Source organism: Balearica regulorum, chromosome 9, assembly GCF_011004875.1.
Source record: "Balearica regulorum gibbericeps isolate bBalReg1 chromosome 9, bBalReg1.pri, whole genome shotgun sequence".
Taxonomy (NCBI): domain Eukaryota; kingdom Metazoa; phylum Chordata; class Aves; order Gruiformes; family Gruidae; genus Balearica; species Balearica regulorum.
Genome location: NC_046192.1, coordinates 12,253,105 through 12,271,001, shown reverse-complemented (window position 1 = coordinate 12,271,001; position 17,897 = coordinate 12,253,105). Strand labels below are relative to the sequence as shown.

The following is a 17,897-nucleotide window of genomic DNA, read 5'->3' as shown; positions in this document are numbered from 1 at the left end:
CTATGTTATCAGTTGCAGTAATCAATAATTAAATTATTATTCTATGTCTAATTATACTCAAAATCCCAAAAAGTCTTATTCCCTTGAAGCCATTCTCCATAAATTAAGACCTACTTTAGTAGTAAAGTTTTCTGTCCAGCTCTTACTTGCAGTTCTAAGCCAAAGGCAAGATCCAAAAAAAATGTTTCCTGGCAATACTTGCACTAGATCATAAAAGGGAAACAAAAATAAAACTCTCCTGCTCTAATAATACCAACTAGGTAAACATGCAAAGGCTCTCCGTAACTACATTTCAGCTAGTTTCCTAGCAGCAAAGAAAAAAAAAAATCCTGTTTTAGTTGAATACAAAATGGGTAAAAATTATTAATGTAGATAGCACTGGAAATTCCTGAGCCAACATGTGGCTTCTCCCTTGACTGATTTACACACTCACACAAAAAAAACTCGAAGATGTATATACCTCTGGCCTAAAACCTGCAGCAAGGCTCAGTGAAAGGGAGTGTCACTAATTGCTAATCCTCCAACCGTCAGCCACCAGTGCATCCCCCAAAACATATCTTACCCTCTACTGTCTCGGCTGGAGAGGGGTGCTAAGAGAGCAGGCAGCTCTGTGCCGTTTTTACCCACAGCCAGCCAGGTGCTGGTTTCAGTGCACAGCTCTGGACAAGTCTGCCAGAACTCCTGCACTACCTGGACTTCTGGTCTGCAAATCCAACAAACAATAATTACAGGAAGTAGAGCGGGTACAGCAAAAAGAGCGGGGAACGCCACGGTGATTTTGTGAAATCTGTCATTTCATCGCAAATCCAAAGGGACTCGATCTCAAATTACTGTTTTCCTTCACGCTCGCAAGTTGGAAACTAACCCCACGCGGGCTTCAGCCCACGGGGGGATCGGGACTCCCAGCAGGAGTGAAATTTAACACGTACACGGGCAGGGGTAAGACTCGAGCATAACTAACCGTCCCCATCCGAGCCCGGGGATGCGCCGGTTAGAACAGGCCGGCCCGAGCCTGCAGTTACAGCGCGCTCCGCCGGGACCCCGCTCCCCCTGCCCGCCCGCCCACGCATCCCTCCGCCGGGGGCACGGGGACGCGAGAAGGCCGCTGCCGCCAGCCCGGGGTAGAGACGGGCCCAGGGCGGTCGCGGGGAGCGGGGATGCCCCGCGAGAGGCCCGGGCCCCCCCGGCCCCGCCGCACCGCCCCCTTCCCGCCTCCCCACCCCCTCCCGAGGCCCGCAGTCACCCCGGGCAGAGAGCAGGGACGAAGCAGGCCGCGCCGCCCGCGCCTCGCCGCCCCGCCACTCCCGAGCCCCGCCGCCACGCCGACAGGCGGCGGCCGTGCCTCCCGGCAGCGGAGCGGGCCGGCGGGCTGCGAGCCACCCCCCGGAACGGCCTCACCTTCCCACTGGCTTTCTGCGAGCCGCTGGGCGCCTTATCCGCCATCTTGCCTCTCCCCTCGCTCAGCCCTGGCGGCGAGGAAGCGAGCGCCGATCCCACCGAGCCCGCGAGCGGAGGACGGGAAGTCGATGGCCGAGCCACCGATGGGGTGACCTCCGCCCGGGCGGGGTGGGGCCTGTCACCGCCTTCCCCGCTCACCGAGAGGCGGGGTGCTGCTGCGCGGCCGGGGCCGCCCCCGCCGCGGGCGGTGTCCGCGTCCTCCAGAGCCTCTTGCTCTCACATTAGGAGAAGAAAACCCAAATGAAGTCGCTAGGCGACCCAAATCTGCCTAGCAACCAGCTGCGGTAAGGCAGGCAGCGACAGGCAGCCCGCGGCGGGAGCCTGCGCCCGCCCGACCCCCCCGGTCCCTCGGCGGCCGGCCGGGGGCACAGCGCAGGCACGGGCCGTGCTGCCGGGCGCTGCGCTGCGCTGCGAGGAGGCACCAGCACTTCCACCCGTGTGAAGGACGCACGGTCCCGCGGGAGAAACCCTGACGCGAGGGGTCGGCATTCAGACAGAAACCCCGAGCCCCTCGGAGGGGGAGGGCCGTGCAGATCGCACAGAGCCTCTCTGATCACCAGGTGTCCTCCTGCGAGGCTTTAGCAGGCGGCAGCTGGGAACGGCGCGGGGGGATGAGTAGAGCAGCAGCAGGATCGCCCGCAGGGTGGGTGGTGTGCGTGTCCTGCGGGGCGCACACGGTGGGATGCCCGGGCTGCGCTCGGTGCACAGCGAGGGCCCGAAATGTCTTTTAGAAGGGAGGGCCTCAGCCAGGGTCAGGCTGGGCAGGACGGACAGCGTGGCGTGCAGCTGCAGGGCCCCGTGCTTCGTTCTGCGCAGCTCTCCTCGTCCGCTGCTCCGTGTCCACGGAGACCGAGCGGTGCGTGGTCATGGAGTCTGGAGGCAGGGCTTGCCCCTACACATCTAGCAAAGTGAAATACAGAGAACTGTTTAGAACATCAGTAAAATGCTAGATCAAATTGAGAGAAGTCCAGGAATAAAAACTGAAAAGGATAGCATAGGAAATCCTCCATTACGGGGTTTGATAGCACATGGCCACAGCAACTTTCTTATTGAATATTTCTTAACGAGAGATTATAACCAGAGGTCACATTACATTTATCATGAGTCTTGCATTCCCATGCTTTTATGGATTTTCAGCATAATGTGAAAGATGCTGGGGTTGAGATAATATTAAGGAAAAGACAGTAGATACACAGAAATAACTGAAAGCTTTAAATCCACCAACTCCCGACACCTACTGCCCCGTGAGCGACAGGAGGGAGCAGGGCCTACACTAGTAACCACGTTTGTCAGCAGAGGGTTGGGTGGGAGCTTCCGGACGAGGCAAAAAGAAAGCAAAAGGAGAGGGCGAGGAGGGCAGGGGCAACTGCAGAGGACTGGAAGTTTAGAGAGGAAAGCAAAACCCCGAGGAAACCTTGCCTGCTGCAGGCATGCCTCCAGCTGCGCGGGGAGATGGTCTGACAAGAGCGTGTTGCTCTGCTGCTAGCTGTGTTTAGGGCAAGGGTTTAGCTGCGAGTCTTTTTGTGGCTACCGTCATAGTACAGGTCCTGACGCTGGCTGTCACGTACATTATAATGGGACCGGTAGGCTGGTTACTGGAAGTGACGCTACAGCGTTGTGAAAACAAACGCTCACTCGGGAGCTGGGGAAAAGGAGAAAAGCCTCCCTCAAAGCCCGAAAACGCAGATCAATATGCAAGACAGGCAGCGCGGACTGAAGTAAAAAACCAGCACTGTTTCTTGTTCCTCCTGTGAAGAGCAGCGTTACAGGGACAGTGGGGAGCCAGGGAAAAGCTGCCCTCCATCGCCGTGTGTGCGCACTCCGGCAGAGGGCAGGGCCGGCCCGCACCGGGCACCGGGCACCGGGCACCTCCCGCTCAGCCGGCTGCTCCCCTGGCATGCCGGAGGGGAAATTTATTACATTGATATGACTTCTACTTCCTAAGTCACACAAAAAATATAGCAAAATAATAAATAATCATCATCATCATTCTGTAGATGCAAATTGCTTTACGCTGCAATCAAATAAGTGGTTGACCAGGCAGTACTGCTGCAACTAAGAAAAAGGTGAGGTAGAGAAGGCTCACGTGGCAGAAATATGCCTTTCTCCAAGCCTTTCAAGCCTCCTTCCGCTGTTTGCAAAATAACTGTGCAAAAATGTTCTGGTAATGGATTGGCAGCTAAGGATCAGGAGGTATCAGATGTTTATTGAGCTCCCTTCAGCAATAAGCAATTACAACAACAAGCGTTTGCTATACCTACAGCTGACACAGTACCTTACCACCCAGGATCTCACCTTCCACTCTGGAGCAAGTGTCTCCATTTCTGCAACCACCTGCACAGCTTTCTGTGGGCACCCCAAGGCGCTGCACAGATTTGAAGTGGAATCACTGCTAGCTTGGAGGGAAAGAGGGAGGATCGAAACCCACCCCTTGACAGCAGGATTTGAGGATAATTCCATCAGTCTTTTTAGATTCGTTGAGCTCCAAACTTGCCTATACAGGAGCCCTTCCACAGGGAGGAATGGTGTTGGCCAAGGAGCTTTAGAGATGGATTAGGCAGGGTCTTATTGCTTCAGAATCCAAGTCAAGTCCTCTTCCCCCATCTTTTTCACTTTTTTTTTAGAACCACTTCACCAGCTTGCAGAGGCACAGGATTAGAGTCATCCATGACCTGCTTTTGGATTTTTGTAACATGGTAGTGGAAACAGGTGCAGCAATGAGTTGGAATCAAACCAGCTGGGGAACTTGTACTGGACAGAAGGGGCACTTAGGGCTACAGGAGGAGACACAAGATGCTGCTCAGCTCTCCTGGGACTGCGTTAATAAACCTGGTATGAAAGAAAGACTGACACTTCTGGATAAAAAGCAAATATCTAATTGGAAAGAGGAACATGCCCTTGGATGCTAGAGTTTTGGGGTCACTATTGTTTAGAAAAATTGTACTCCATTTGGCCTCAATCCCTTTATTTAATCCACCTCATTAATCCTTTTTAATTATCCACTTCATTGTTTAAATCCTCTGCTTACTGCTCAGCCTCTACGCTCTGTTGTAATTAATAAACTGCACCAAATTAAGAGCATCATGATCCAGAGCATGCTGTGAGAAACAGGAAAGATATAGTTAGAGTTTCAAAGGTCATCTCTAAAGATAATTTTTCAGAATGAACTGTGCTCCTGAATCTGTGCTATTTATAACACATTGCAATAGTACAGTAGCACTCGTGTGCAGTTAGTGAATGACAACACTTCAGTGTCTTGGGCTTAATGGAGACGAAGGGGAGGGAGGACAGAGAGAAGGAAAGGAAGCAGCGAGATGCAGAAATCTATGGAAATTAGTGCTGGAAAGGGTAGGCTAATAATAATAATAATATTAAAAAGGAACTATTAGACATTTTTCATTATAATGCAGTAGGTCTGGTTGCATGCAGACCTGGGAGTTGTTTATTAACTGTTGTTACAATCACAGATACCATTAGGCAATATACTAGGGAAAATCATGAATTATCATAAATAATTAACACTAAGCTACATTAAGTAAACCACATGCTGTGGTGCATTACCCTTGTCTTTCTGGCTGTTTTTTTCTGATTTTCAGAGGAGATCTCTCCCTTGCTCTCAACCCAGGCCAGAGCACCACTGAACTGCTGCAGTCCTTTTGCAAAGGTGAGTGTGAGGGAAGGGAACAGGAAGGATTTGGAGTGCTGTGGAAGTTCCCTACCCTGTAGCAAAGGAAGCACATTTGAGAGCAGGAGGTGGGTAGATCAGGAGTAGGGCAGAAGTCGAGCTGCTGGGTGTACAGGTTTGTAACTATGAGAGTCATTTCATGCTCTCGGTAGTGGCTCGGGCATCCCTAAAGTCACAGGCTGTGTGCACTGTTTCCCCACTGCTTACGCAGAAGTCTTCCAGCTTCTTTTCCCTTATTCTGCCCTCCATCCCCTCCCACCCCTGAGACTGAAAACCGCTAGGCAAGGATTCTCAGAATAAGCGGATGCATGCTCCCCCGTGTCGCCACGTGTTGCTAGGAAGCTATGGGTGTGCAGCGCGGGAGGGAGCTGGGCAGAGATGAGACGAGAAGCAGGCAGCACGCACAGCTGGGGCACAGGTAGCCTGCGGTGAACTGAGATGCTTTAGCAGGAACCCCCAGCATAACAAAAAAGAGCTGGATAGGGCAATTTGGCTCCAAGGTTCCCAGCAGCCTGGACTCGTTGCTACTGCTCTGTCCGCTCTCTGGCATCTGGCTGGAGCCATCTGTGTTGCTCCATCGCTTGGTGCTGGTGCCCTACCTTCTCTCAGATGCAAGTCCCGCGCTAGTCCCACCATTCAGCAGCAGCTTTCCCTTCCAGGACCCTGCTGCTCTCCTGGGACACGTGTCTTATCAGGGAACCTGGGTTCTTCTCCCCCTGGGATTCCTCAAGCGGTGAGGCCCATTACGCAAACTGGTCACGGGGGCAACATCTGACTTGCACTGTCTGGCTGAGAAACGTCAGCAATTTGTGGTGTATTTTCCAGGCATTAGTGTGAGTATCAAATGAAGGCTTAATTCCAAAAGTTCTCCTGCAGGTTCGTGTCAAAGAGAATTATCCTACATGGCTGGAATCCAGATGTACAAATTTATTCAGCTGTTTAAAAGCATGGAAGTTCAAGATGAGTGCAACACCAATCTTTCCTTTGTCCATACCAAGAGTCTTTCCTTTCAGTTTACTAACAGTGAGTAGCAATTTTGTGCTCTGGAAAACACTTTCACTCAGCACATACAAACAAAACAATTTCTTAGCCATGCACTTTGTAGGTGAAGGTTCAGTCCTGCAATCCTTGCAAAGGACAAGTTGTACTTTGCTCTTGCTGTGAGCTCCTGGTAGGTGGGACAGTGGTGGATTCTGACCATGGAAAACATATATGGAATATGTATATACCCAATATGTTATTCTTCATCATGGTGAAACTAATTTTACTGCAATACTTACATTCAGATTTGCTGCTTCCAGAAAAACACACATTCTACCCCTAATCTGTCAAAAACAAGAACTTAAAAAAGACAACCACCAAACATTCAGAGAAATTTTCTTAAAACATGTTTTCCCAGTTTGCTGTGTATAGTTTTTTTCAGCTTATTTTAGATTGGTATTATTGCTGGTTTTTAAAACATAAAGAGCACAAATGTGAAAATACTCAACTTGAAGGTAAAGAGGGGAGAAAATTAGAAGCTCCTGGTGAGAGAGAGATTAAAACAAACATTGCTATGCAACCATGATGGTGTCATTTATTCCCTTTACCATATCTAGCTTTTCTCACCTCTAAGTGAGGCTTTAAAATACAAGTATCACTTTCACTTTTGTTTATCTATTAAGGAATTATGTTTATAAAGTATAATTGTCTCTAATTAGTTACTCAAGAAGGAGAAAATGATGCAAGGATTCCTGTTTATCCAGTCTGAAAAAGATAGTGGGGGAGAATCTCTAAAGACAAGTTAATCTCTTCAATGTTAAATCAAAGCACTGTGCCTACTCAATTATTACAAAAGATCATAATCGCTGCAGTAGAAAGTTACCCATCAAGGCATTATTTTCATGAGATTGATACACACTTGAGAAAGGATTAAAAAAAATCACATAGAACAAAAGGACCATGTTTGTATGTCTGTGTATCTCTTAAGATGTTCTCCCAGAGAAACTGCAAGCGTGAGCTACATTAGACAAAGTTAGATGAGGGTAAAGCCTCTCTCTTTAACACCTACTCTTTTTAAATACATAGAGCTAAACTCTACCCTCATGGTCAGTGGGGTAGACATCTTCTGACGGAAGATGTCAGAACAGAATCAGATCTACTAAAAAGATTTTAGTGAAGAAGGATAAAAATCCAGAGCAAATGAAGCTGTTAAAATCTTTACTCAGATAAAACTTATTTTTAAGAAAGAAATCTGTAAAATCTGTCTTGAAGGTGAAAATAGAGAAGGAAAAACAAATTAGAGAGACAGAGTTGTATGGTAAAGGATTATGTCAAGCAAGAGCTCTTAAGACTGGTATTTGCCAGTGTGAGTGGGTTGAATCGGGTGAGGCTGAAAGTATAGCTTCAAAAGCATCTTAAATCTCTTGTAAACAAGCAATGGTGGTGTTTGGAAGGACTTTCTAGTGGTAGATTTAAGTTAATTTCTTTGCTCACTCAGAAAGGCAGTGGATAATAGGAAGGCTAAGTACGACCTCTTCTCTAGTGTGCTGAGTATGTTAGAGTGCAAAAGATGAAATTAGCTTTTTTTTCCTAACCAAAAGGCATAATTTGATTGGGGAGGGTTGAATTCAGAATAACTTATAGTGCTTTTGATATTTCAGACAAAATTATACCTTGTGAAAGGACTTCAACAATGTATAAAACAAAGTATAATACAGAAACAAGGCCACATTTGGTATTTTAGTACATCTTTTTCTTTGAGTCTTCAGCCAGCACTAATTAACATTATCTTCCATTACATACCTCATTAGGCAGTGCCTTCATCAGTGTTTTGAGAGTCTTCTCAAAGGTTATTTGGAGAGAAAGCCTGCCGAAAATTCTACACATGCGAGAAGAAACCCTGGTATATGCTGACCATGGCCTTCTAAATATAAACTCTGGTTAGAGAACTGCAGAGGCCTCTTCATGCACTGCATTACGTGGACTCCTCTCTGTGACCTCTAAATGCCCTGATTTTCCCTGGCCTACCACATAACAGTCATGTAATACTAACCTTGATGGACTACATATGAATAAGAGGCTATTTTGAGGTTGTAAGTGCTTTAAATTGTAAGGTTCCCAGTACACTACTCCACAGCTGGCTTGGGAACAGAATAATTAACGTAAGATGTATGCAGTTGTCTCTATGAAAGCCCAATCTGTCCTCGGAGAACGTGTCCCCCTGTGAGGAAGCAGCCTTGGAAAAAAAGCAAAAGAACCAGATTGTTAGTAATGAGTTTCAGTACTGTGGCTGCTAAAGCTACATTGCTATCACTTGGCAATGATGTGAACTGTGCTCTTTAGAAGCTCTGAGATCTCCATGGTGCTTTCTGGCCAGACAAGGAGACCCAGGTTATGTGTGTGTGACAACAGCAGAGCACTTGGGACAGGCCAAAGCTGGATCCCTGCATGGAGGCAGAGAAAAGAAAGTTTATATTCATTTTACATTGCTTGCATTTTTCTGTAGCACAGTGTTAACAGGTAAACCCACCAGGAACAAAGCAAACAGAACCAGACAGCTACCATGGGCCCGTACTTCCTCCACAGGAGCCAGTATGCGCAACTCTCCCAAGTAGTTCTTGGCTCTGCAAAACAGAAAGCCCCCATGCCCCTAAATATTATTTTAAGACATCTTAAAATACTACAGAAGACCTCAACAGCAGAGAGAAATTTCCAGACATTTCTCTTCTCTGTCGCATTAGTGCATGTCTCCGCCAATACCCCGATGGTCCAGTGGCTGCTGGCATTGAGCCAGTCTTGATCCACGAGCAAATCCCACCTGCTCCTCCCAGCCTGGGCTGCCCCCATAACAACACAAACCCAGCGGGTGTTCCCCCCAGGAAGCCAGGCCATACCCCAGTACTCCCTGAGGGGAGAGGGCTGAACGCCTCCCACATCCTCCCTGCAAGTCTGGAGGTTGCAGCAAAGTCAGAACGTGTCAAACGAGCCCTGCTGCCGCGGCAAGGCCAGCAGTTCCCAATCAGCGGCGGATGCTGTTGTTCTTTAGACACCATCTGTTGCAACAGCTGCTGGTGGCTTTCCAACAGGCTCTTTAGCACAGGTCTAAAACCAGATTGCTCCCAGTCAACCACCTCTCCTTATCTAACCTTGACGAGGGAGGCTGAAGATGACGGTCACTTCCGTCCTCTTCCCTAGGGCCTGCAGTGGCACTCACCACCATAAATGAAAATATCACTTAGGGACTGGGAGAAACGATCACCAGAGCCCTACTGGGAGCACCTGCATGCGAGGCATGGTGCGAGCAGGGCAGGGGAGGAGGGGTCTTCTAGCTAACAGCCCCCTCACTACCAGGTGCATCTGCAGTGATACGGCAAATGGTCCAGCATCTGGCCTGCCTCTTCTCTAGCGCAGAGCAGCTCCATGAGAAGCCTGACCTCTACCAGAGCTGAGCAGTTTTCATCTAGTCCCAAAGAGCCTTTCCTCTTCCTAAATCACACATGGCAGAGCTCACAGCAAGTGGGGTCCTGTGGGCTCCTGGTGCAGCTGAGGGTCAGCACAGGCAGGTTACGCAGAGCCCTCTCAGTCACTCCTCGAGGAGTGTCCACGTCTGGGGGTTACGTCCCTGCACGTGCCAGACGCCCCCTCTAAAACACATGGACATCAGAGCACATTAGGCCAGTTATCTCAAAAATAAGTCTCTTTTAGTTTAATATTTTACTCCTCCCCATGACTTTTCTGAACTGTTCAGTTGTGTTTATTTTCCTAGCAGGACCCCTGTGTAATTTTTATGATTACAAGCAGAGTCACCAGTCTGCCCTACTTTTGACAGTTGCATAAAATCAATATTTTTACTGCAATGAAAAATGCATTGACAATCACTTTCAGCAACACATTTCTACTACTTTTTTTGTGCCAATTTTTAAAACCATATTTCTGATTACATCTTTGTTCAGAAGATTTTGCATGTTGTCATGATTCACTACTGAACAGAACATTTTTATAAAAATCTTTGGGCAGAATGTCCTAATTCCACTGGACCTCGGTTTATACTGTATGACCATACATATACACCTGAATATCACCATGTAATATGGACATTTGAAAACCTAGAGCTATCAGATGTTTAAGACCATCTGAAAACAAACAAAAAGGAAACACGTGGAAACAGCAGAGAACAATTCCTTACTCTGGCTCCTACCTGCGCCTGCAACAGTTACTTACCTTTCCGCGCTGCCTTCTATTTACTTCAGATGCGTTAAGGTGCAGTAACACGCATACAGCGCTTTTCTCTGTATTTTTATATTCCGATTATGTAACTGTGCTGCTTGCATAACTGCACCGCTGGTAAATGTAGGATTTGTCTAAGGATCAACACAGAGCAGCTACTGTCAGCCCGTTACCGAGTCTCCCTCCCAGCCGCCCCGCTTGGAGCGCAGAGCTAAGGTGGGTGCCATATGTGTCAGTGCGACGTACGCCCTTTCCAGCCTGGCCGGGAACGTTTAGTCTAAAATAACGTTTGCATTCATTGCATGAGATAATGTCACCAAAGAAACCGGGTCTCAGGCGGCCTCGCTGAAGCACACACGGCAGGAATCCACCCCGCTGCCAGATGTCCCCTGTCTGTGGGTATTTCCCAGCTCGGTCCCGCCTGCTTGGGGATCTCCCGACCCCGCGGGGTCACCCTCCCCTTCCTCGGGGCTTCGGCCCGGCTTTCGCCACCCGCGCTGGCGCAGCCGCGGCGCAGGGCTGGGAGCAGTCCGGCGGACAGCCGGTGCCGATGCCCCCTTTGTGCTTTTTGTACCAAAACGCCCCCGTGGGAAGGGCCCCGTACAAAGCGGGCGGGTCTGCTCGCCTGTCCCCGTACTAGCGGTCCCTACGCCCGGGACTCGGGGAGAGCTGCGGAGGGAGCGGGGCCCTGAGGGGTCTGCGCTGCCCGGGCCCGGCCCCACACCTCGCTGCGATCGAGGCTCGGCCGGGGCGGCCGCGGGGCTCTCCCGGGCCCGGCCCCCCTCCCCCGCTGCGGCCGCATCAATCATTAACGGCGGCTCGGGTATCCAGCGCCTCCCTCCCCGGGAAACCCTACCCGGGGCGGCGGGGGCGTCTCTCCCCGCTCCCCGGGAGCGCTGGCTGCGCTGGATGCGCCGCCGGTTTCCAGTTACCGCGATGCCGGGCGGCGGGGCGGGAGGAGCCGCGGCGGTGCCGCCACTGCCCCTGCTGCAATGAGTGATGCTGCCGGGGGCGGCGGCGGCGGAGAAGCGCAGAGCCACCGCGGCTCCTCCGCCGGCGGCTGCGGGAGCAGCGGCTCTACCTCGCCCGGGCGGCGGCGGCGGGGCGCGGCGGCGGGCGGCGGGCCGGGGGCGGCCGGGGGGCCCGGGGCCGGCGGGGACAGCAGCATGCCGGCGGGTGAGGGGGACAAGGAGGAGGCGACGTCGCCTCCTCGCTCCGCCGCCCTGCTGCGGTGGGACGAGGTACCCGAGGACTTCGTGGAGTGTTTCATCCTCTCGGGCTACCGGCGGCTGCACTGCTCGGCCCAGGAGTGCCTGGCCTCGGTGCTGCAGCCCACCAACGAGACCCTCAACTTCTGGACCCACTTCATCCCACTGCTGCTCTTCCTCAGCCGCTTCGGGCAGCTGCTGCTGCTGCGGGGTGCTGGGGACGTGCCCTTCCATCACCCGGCCCTGCTGCCCCTCTGGTGCTACGCCTCCGGGGTGCTGCTCACCTTCGCCATGAGCTGCACGGCCCACCTCTTCAGCTGCCTCTCCCCACGCCTCCGCGCCGCCTTCTTCTACCTGGACTACGCTTCCATCAGCTACTACGGCTTTGCCAGCACCGTGGCCTACTCCTACTACCTGCTGCCAGGGCTGAGTCTGCTGGATGCTGGTGCCATGAGCCACTATGTGCAGCAGCGGCTGGGCTGGCAGCTGGACTGCAGCCTGCCCATCGCGGCCTACCGTGCCCTGGTGCTGCCCGTGGCCCTGGCGCTGGCCGTGGGCTGCACAGCCGCCTGCTGCCGCAGCCGCGCCGCCTGCTGCGCCTACCCCTTTGCTGTGCGCACCTTCGTCTTCGCCATGCCGCTGAGCATGGCCTGCCCTATCATGCTGGAGAGCCTCCTCTTTGACCTCCGCACCCGTAACCCCACGCTCTTTGTCTACTTCTACCGGCGCTACTGCTGGCTGCTGGTGGCCGCTTTCTTCAACGTTAGCAAAATCCCTGAGCGAATCCAGCCAGGGCTCTTCGACATCGTGGGGCACAGCCACCAGCTTTTCCACATCTTCACCTTCCTCAGCATCTACGACCAGGTGCACTACGTGGAGGATGGGCTGGCTGAGTTCCTTAAGGCACCCCTGGCTGCCCCCACCTACCTGGGCACCGTGGGGTATATGCTGCTCCTGATGCTCTGCCTGGCCGTGGTCGTCAGGAGGTTCCTCAATGTCGCAGACCTCTGCAAGCAGGACTAGCCGGGACAGCAACCACCATACCAGTGACCCTCAGGCTGATGACCTTCAGACTGGCAACCCTCAGACTGGTCCCACCGTGTCCTGAAGATGCTGTGAAACGTAGGGGAAACGCACCTGTGGAAGAGCCAGATCCCTTTCGCAGAGGGTTGCCAGAGAAAATGACCATGGCGGAACTGTTCATGCTCTTTGAACTACTAGGTTACCAGGGGAAGCAAGCAAACGCTTACTGGTATGTTGCTGCTTAGAGTATAAGCTGAAATAATTTAGCTGTGCTACTAGGAAGAATGCATGAACTGTGAATGCCACTTACTAATTTCATAACAATTAGGTTTAAACTAGCTCTGTATATACATGTATATATATTTATATATCTAGCTATATATTTATTAGCTACATATATATGTGTATATATATGTATACACCTGAAGACACTTGTGCAATGATTACTCATAGACTTTTAATCAACTCTTGTGTGAAATTTCCTAGCAGATTATGCACTGACATTTATCATCCTCTGTGATACTGTAACAGGCCCTTGCAGCCACATACTGGATTTTAAATGCAAACAAATCGATAGCTATCTATAGTTTTTAAGGTCTTGCAGCCTTTTCAGCCAGGGAACAATAGATTTACCAGAGAGAGGAAAAACAGCTGTGAATTATTACAGAATTACCAGTTGATGGAGAGGCTTTAATTAGGCAGTGAGCGGTTGGTGTAGCCACTCAGATACTAAAATAAAATAGAGGGATATGTAAAATGACTGAACCAGAAAGGGGTCAAACTCATTTGGAGCAGGGGCAGGGGGAGAAGGAGGGCACTGCATAATGGTATGGCTCTTCCCCCAGCACATCAGGAACATCTGTCACTTTACAGGCGTTGCTAAGGGGCCCCTTTATCTTCCCTGGTAAATCACCCCCAAATCAGCTCTGTAGAGTCAAAGTCAGATGCCAGACTTTCTATAAGCCCTTGCCAAGCTCGGTGGGAGTTCTGTGGATGTAAAGAGAGTAACTGATGCATGAGATCTCATTCTGGATCTTTTAAAGAATTACATGGAACTGGTTTCTTTTGCTCTTTAATTAGAGCACTCTGTCAGATTTACCATCCTAAAATTAGTTGCAGAATAAGGTACTGCTGAATCTGAGTTCAGGACCTAAAATCTGGCTCTACAAGTAATGGATATTGGCACTTTCTCATCATTCCCCACCTTTTCCTATTTTGATTAGTTGTGGCTGCAGCTGGGTGTTATGAAGTCCTCTTTCAGAAGCTTTGAGAGGGGTTCAAAGACAAGAATTATGAGATATTTTCCAAAGCAGTATCTTTTCACAGCAACCCAGGTACTATGCTTCTCACACAACAAATAGCTAATTAGAGATTGGACTTACTTTCTATATAAAGAGACATTTTTGTAAACTATGTGCAGATTTTAAACAGATGCATTTTGATTTTGACTAACAGAACAAGTAACAAGTATGCAATAATATTACACAAGGGGATTACAACTTGAAGTTCAGGTGAGAAACTGCTTGTATGCCCCATTTTCAAAAATAAGAGTGGTACTTCCTTAGGAAACACTGGTGTCATACCGCACAATAGCGTAGTGGCTCTTTAACTCAGCCTCTTTGCCCCTATTGCGGAAATACATTTCTGCTTGGACCTTTCCCATTGTCACAGACATGGCATCCAAACCTCAAGAAAATGTTTTGAGTCCAGTCCCATAGCCTTCTGTAAGACAAAGCCCCCTTTGTTTAGAACGGGGAATACAGGAAGGACTATAGCTAGGGATTATGAAGTCAAATCCTTAATATGGGTCAGAAATATCACAGAAGCCAATAATTGATATGTCCTGCACCAATGTCAGCTTTGTGAAAATTTCCCTATGAAAGTGTATAAGCTAAAAGAAAATTATGCCCACTTCATTTTATCTTTATCTCAACCCATTTTAACTATAATTGTTTGGATCTTTTAGATTCTCAGTGAATGATGAGAATGGCCTAGCAAAAATATGTATTCTTTGCCAGCCACAATTCTGCTAATATATAATTTGTGGCAGGGTCACATGTGGTCTCTTAAAGAGATTGGCTAGAATTTTCTGAAACAGCAATTCCCAGACTGTAGCCTCTTGAGTTATCACTCATGGGCCATAAAAAAGAGCATGGCCCTGTGGGGCTGGCTGTGTTCTGTTTTCATTTGCCCGCCTGCATTGAAAGAAAATGAAAACTACATGAATTATTTTTAATTTTACATATTTTCATTAACTTTTGTCATAAATACGGCTTTGCTATATTTGGCTGCCAATAAAGCAGAAAATTATCTGCTCCACTGAGAGGGGAGGCTGGTTCACAACACTCATGCTTTAAAATGTGGTTTATATTGTGAAAAAAACACTGGAAACTCACCATAGAAAGCAAATGGATCAAGACCTGCAACCGTGTCGTCCTATGAATTTCCACAACTGTAAAAAGAGGCCAAAATCTCCGAGATGTGCAGTATTCAACTTAAAATAATAGAGGCATAGTAGTTAGAGCCCAATGACTCATCCAAGTTTCAAAACTAATTATGTAGAAAGGATTTGCCTGGGAGATGCCACTAGCATGTCCAACCAGCAATTAAAAACTAAGAAAGAAATCAAAAAAGCCAGGGACAGCAAATCTCAGCGCTAGAAAACAGCTCAGAAACAAGCAACAGTAAAAGCCAAATGTAAAAAAAGGCTTTTAAAGCATACTGTATAATGAATTATATGTGTGCTTGTCAGTCACAATGCAGAGGACATCGCAAGAGGCAATGTCAAAAAAGGCTGTTGCTAACTTGTAAAAATACATTTGATATTTGCAGTTAGGCCACACAGGGTCGTCTATATATATCTCAACGACAGATAACAGTATAAAGGTTGGATTGCAACCAACTGCAATTTTACAGGAATCTTACTGCAGTTATGAGAGTTGCATGTCAGCCCCAATCACACTGCAGATCTTGAACCTGGCTCTGATATTAAGAATATTGCTTCATTTAAAAGTTTCTGTTGGCAAAATGTTGAGGCACATGTATGGGCCAGAGCACTTTGTGGAATTATTTGTAAATGCTGGTTGCAAGTACTGCTTTCTGAGACACTGTAAGAACGCTGTATGAATTGTGAGTGAATGGGTACAGGGAGATGTGATTAGATTTTGAGAGTTCTAATTAATTTATATTTGTTTGTCTGTTTGTTTAAAATGTGGCTACAAATTAAAAAGTTACAATAAGTGCGGAGAATATCTAGGGAAATGCTACCTGACTGTCTTTCTTCAGTGAAGGACATGTATGTAGATAATTGCTCTGTTTGCCATGTCCGATAGCCAGTCTCTGTAAATATGGACAGAACAAAACTGAGTTAAAGAGGTTAAAAGTGGAACAAGTGCTTGAATTTGCTCATGTAGAAGTGAATGTCAGCATTTGTGTGGCTTGTAAGGGAGCGGGATCTCTTTTTGGTGTGAAAGCACACATGGCTGAACATCCATAAGCTTGTCCAGAGCTTAGACAGGAGGTCTAACCTGCAGACTAGATGCATAAGGACATCCTAGAAAACAAACTTTTTTGCATAAGTACTTTTCATAATGTTTTTATTGCCTGTGTACCTGCCATAAGGTCTACACTGTGGACTCCACAGGTCATCTTTAAAACCACAAAGGCTTTTCAGGCCTTTTGTGGTAGAATCTGTGTGGGGATGGGGGACAGGGTGAGGGCTGGAGCACAAGGGGATGGCCTGAAAATGCCTACGAGTCTTTCTGTCTTTGGCCAAGACTGAGTTTCAGGCTGACATACCTGTGCCAATGTGAACTGACTGTTGACGGGACCGGTTCCCAGAGTGTTGGTGGCACGGGCTCCCCCTTGCAATCAGCATGTGCCTAGAACTGCAGTCTACTCATTGGCGTATATTCAATAAGCCTAGCTTCTGACCACTTCCAGTAACCTGTAAGCTTCGAACTCATCTTTGTGTGAGACTGATAGACCTGGTCTGTAGAAATTGTCCTGTATTCTGCATCGATATGCTACATCTTCTTCTGCAGTATATTCATTTGAACGTCCCTATCCACGATATCTGTGCAGCTCTGAGCTGCTTCGTTAGCAAGACTGGAGTCTGCAGTCTGGAAACAAAGGGAAAGGTTTCATTTGCATGCTGCACTTGTAGAAATTTAGGAGTTAAAAGTAGAAACACATTGTTTTTTGCTAAAATGATAGTTTTGCTTAGTTGTTCAAGTGTTGTGCTTATTATTTATTTGCTGAATCCAGCTACTATGTTGGCTTTTGTCAACAGTGCCCCTGCAGAAAATGACAGTATGAAAGTTTTACTTCATGTTTAAGTAAACTCTCTGAGGCAGCACATTTGTAAAGTATTATTGCACTTAACTCAGTTGATTGATTACCATCCACATGCCTTACAGAAGCAAATCATACCTGTAGTAATTGCCCAGATTATACTGGTTTTCATTGCCTATGAGAGTAAAAAAGACCAAGTGGCCAGTAAGGAGCTGAGGAGTCAGGCACTCCTGGGTTTTTGTCCCCGCTTTGCCACTACCTGTTCTGTAATCTAGGGCAAATTGTTTAAACTGTGTTCACTTTGAATGAATTCATGTAAAACACTGGAATTGTACCAGGGTTGAATTTGACCCTCTGTGTCTCAGTTTCCACATCTGTAAGATGGGGACAAAATACCTTACCTACCTCGCAGGGTTGCTCTGAAGACTAGCTAATGTTTGTAAAGCGCTTAAAAATGCAAAGACCCTCCTAGGTGCTAAGAAGAAATATACTGAACTCCGGCAGAGAGAATGTTATATTTTTCCATAGCTCCTCATCTCATAGGGAGAGGAACATGAACATTTCTAGAGCATGGACTCTTGGGACAAACCCTCGTCATTGCCATACTCCTAGGAGGTTCACATCCTGTGTCCTTTGGAGCTGATGGCAAAATTTCCACTGGCTTCAGGCAAGGGGCAATCAAGACCTAAGCAGTAGTAAACAGGCTGCCTAAATGCTTCAAGGGTCAGTAGTAAGGAGAAAACATACATGAGTTAAGTATTTTCTTCAGAAATTCTCACTGGTGACTTGTACCAAGGGGCATTGTAATGCTGACATGAGGCCTCGCTGTTCATTTAGCCATGGATTGTATTCCAGTTACTGTGAAACAATGGAGCAAGATCTCCCATCAGTGTCTGTAAGACTATGTCTCAATTGCCATTGGGAATTTCAACCTCCTTCAAGCTACTTCTTATCAGAGTAAAAAGAACTTAAATAAATGAAGCTTTTAAATAAACGTGTAATCATTTGGGAACATAAAATTA

At 48.2% G+C, this 17,897-nt stretch overlaps 2 protein-coding genes across 10 annotated transcripts in view; one reads left to right on the top strand and one right to left on the bottom strand.

The window, feature by feature from the left end:
* Window positions 1–1,544, bottom strand: part of U2SURP (U2 snRNP associated SURP domain containing) — a 48,461-nt gene extending 46,917 nt beyond the window's left edge. For 8 of the 9 annotated variants that reach the window (XM_075761136.1, XM_075761144.1, XM_075761137.1 and 5 more), the window contains exon 1: window positions 1,399–1,544. In XM_075761136.1, the coding sequence (XP_075617251.1) occupies window positions 1,399–1,443 (45 nt within the window). In that variant the 5' untranslated portion in view covers window positions 1,444–1,544. The remainder of the gene's footprint in view (window positions 1–1,398) is intronic. The other variant, XM_075761146.1, reaches the window with a different exon arrangement.
* Window positions 1,545–10,351: 8,807 nt separating this feature from the next.
* Window positions 10,352–12,583, top strand: PAQR9 (progestin and adipoQ receptor family member 9). The gene has a single exon (XM_010308941.2). The coding sequence runs from the start codon at window positions 11,344–11,346 to the stop codon at window positions 12,580–12,582; it is 1,239 nt and encodes a 412-aa protein (XP_010307243.2). The 5' UTR covers window positions 10,352–11,343; the 3' UTR covers window position 12,583.
* Window positions 12,584–17,897: the final 5,314 nt, after the last annotated feature.

Bases quoted from the DNA above. Each gene is read 5' to 3' on its own strand.
- PAQR9 (XM_010308941.2), top strand. From the start codon at position 11,344: ATGAGTGATGCTGCCGGGGGCGGCGGCGGCGGAGAAGCGCAGAGCCAC.